This window comes from Penaeus chinensis, chromosome 14 (assembly GCF_019202785.1).
Source record: "Penaeus chinensis breed Huanghai No. 1 chromosome 14, ASM1920278v2, whole genome shotgun sequence".
NCBI classification, from domain to species: Eukaryota; Metazoa; Arthropoda; class Malacostraca; order Decapoda; family Penaeidae; genus Penaeus; species Penaeus chinensis.
In genome coordinates this window covers 16,824,532-16,827,031 of record NC_061832.1, presented here as the reverse complement: position 1 = coordinate 16,827,031, position 2,500 = coordinate 16,824,532, and the positions used below count along the sequence as shown (strand labels likewise).

The 2,500-nt window shown below is 37.3% G+C and overlaps 1 protein-coding gene across 1 annotated transcript in view; it reads right to left on the bottom strand.

The window, feature by feature from the left end:
• Nucleotides 1-478: 478 nt before the first annotated feature.
• LOC125032619 (C-type lectin lectoxin-Lei1-like) overlaps nucleotides 479-2,500 on the bottom strand; it is a 2,618-nt gene continuing 596 nt past the window's right edge. Inside the window, exons 2-5 of the mRNA XM_047623881.1 lie at nucleotides 2,398-2,500; nucleotides 1,775-1,949; nucleotides 1,301-1,403; nucleotides 479-759 (exon numbers count right to left, since the gene is read on the bottom strand). The exon at nucleotides 2,398-2,500 is cut by the window's right edge and continues 54 nt beyond it. Of these exons, the coding sequence (XP_047479837.1) occupies nucleotides 603-759; nucleotides 1,301-1,403; nucleotides 1,775-1,949; nucleotides 2,398-2,442 (480 nt within the window). The 5' untranslated portion in view covers nucleotides 2,443-2,500 and the 3' untranslated portion in view covers nucleotides 479-602. The remainder of the gene's footprint in view (nucleotides 760-1,300; nucleotides 1,404-1,774; nucleotides 1,950-2,397) is intronic.

Here is a 2,500-nt window from a genome sequence, read left to right as displayed (position 1 = left end):
TATATACCCCCCCCCCCCCACACACACACAGATAGCATTTATGCCAAAGTCTACTGTCTGTAAAATTCATTTAGATACATCTCTAAATGCGTTTGAGGGCTTAATTATATTCATATTAGCATAATAAATTTTACTCTGAACCAAATACATATATCCTTTACGCAACCGAAATATGAAAAGTGGTAACCAATAAACAACAAATTTTATTAAACACAAAATTTGCAATATCGGAGATTGAAATATAAAGGAACCAAGAGCCCGGCATGCAATCATTGTTTTGCAGCTGTTATTTCATAATAACAACAAAATTGTGAGAAGAGGTGATAGAAAGGAAGAGAAAGAGAGAGAAAAGAGAAAGAAAAAAAAAGAGAGAGAAAGAGAGAGAGAGAGAGAGAGAGAGAGAGAGAGAGAGAGAGAGAGAGAGAGAGAGAGAGAGAGAGAGAGAGAGAGAGAGAGAGAGAGAGTGAATAGAAATAAAATAAATAATAATAGAAAGAGAAGTCGAAGAGTCGAAGAGGAAATAACGAGAAGAGAAAATAATTAAAACAAGGAAAACAGACACCTTAACCCATTATAACGGACATATCAACACAGACCACAAATCAACCATAGTATTGTTTGCGTCGTTCACAAACAATAGGCTTCTCATGGTGGCAGGCAACGTCATGCCACTTAATGCCATCGTTGTAAAAGTTGTTGAGAACAGCTAGGCAGAACTCTTGCCCATTCTCGTAGTTGTCAGGTTGTTGGTAGCCACCACTGGGGAGAAAAAATGCGGTTATCGGCGGTTAAATGCTTGGTTTAGGATCTATGGCTGGTGGTAGATATCTGTTTGTGTTTGTGTATGTGTGTGGTGTGTGTGTGTGTGTGTGTGTGTGTGTGTGTGTGTGTGTGTGTGTGTGTGTGTGTGTGTGTGTTTTGGGGGTTGGAGATATCGTTGTTGTTTATCAAAGGGGTGGATATTAATAGCAGTTGGTGCAATTATAATTATGATGATTGGAAAATTATTGAATGCGTTAGCGATTTTTTACTTTTTCGATATCTAGTAGTTAGTGAACATATTAGTGTTATTTCATTACGAGTATTCCACACACTGGAATGATATATTTCTGATATATATTTTTTGGGCTTCATAAAAAAACATTGTTCTCTATTTCTAAACATACTTTCAAGATTCAACAAGATAAAAAAAAAAAAAAAAAATGCAGAAGGAAACGTAAATTAATTTTTAAAAATCAAGGTACAAAGAAAATCTAAATGCCCTTGGTACAAAGCAATTTCCTCAAAGCAATTTCCTCACCTTCCCGTGTAGGACCAATTGAGGCCGTAGAACTTGGCACCCGACGGCCAAGCCCAGTTGTATCCTGTTCTATAACCTCCCGTCCAGATGTATTTGATGTAGTCTGCCGGAAAAAGCCAAATTAAATAAATGTATCGTTATTAGAGGTAAATTTAGATTATGTTTGATAAACTAGTAAAGAAAGAAATGCATGACTAAATCATATATTTACCAATCAATCTGTGTATCTATCTTCGTCTCTCTCTCTCTCTCTCCCTCTCTCTCTCTCTCTCTCTCTCTCTCTCTCTCTCTCTCTCTCTATATATATATATATATATATGTATATATATATTGTGTATTGTGCATATATGTATATTTCCATTCATTTGAAAAAAAAACGTATTTTTCTGAGTCATTTATCCACAGCTTCTCATGTTATGCAGCAATAACCCACACACACACACATATGCACTACTATACGCAAGCACCTCCAACCTTTTGCAAGGACGTGAGCAATATATCTATCCTCCTGATAGCTCTCGATGCTGACGCCCTGCCACCCGTAGCCGAGGTTAGCACAGTACCGGTTAGCGATGTCCCACGGGTACTTTTTGCCTCCGTCATGGCGCCAGGAGAAGTGGTAGTCGCTGCCTCCGAAGGTAAGGTCCACCTGGTATGAATAGTGTTAAATACAATGTTTGTTCTTAATTAACGCGGTGCAGTGTTTGAAGGCATGTTGATGTTGGTAGAAATTAATTGGAGATGAGAAGCTCAGGTCCCCTACGTGTTTGATAGATAATAAATGTTTGTTTTTAGTTGACCCGGTATACTGCAGTATACAGTGATGAATTTAGTCTCCATTTGAATATGTTCATGTAAGTGAAGGGAAATGAAAATTGGAAATAATTTTTGTTCCCACCGATGTTGAGGGTCACCTAATCTAGGCGTTAGCAAGTGTTAATCATTATATACATTGTTAATTAACTCAATGTAGTAATAACTTCGAGTGTAAGATAATGAAGGAGGAAAACTCGTATGAAACGAGTCGGAATAATGTAATATATCACTAATATATACGCTACAAATTTAAACTAGTTTCGAGTTTAGTGATTACTTACTATGCCATAATTGTGTGCTGTGATGATGAATGATAGATTTTCCATGATGGTGAGGCACTGTCACTGGCCTGTGTACTGCCACTGTGCCATGATCTTCGTAACC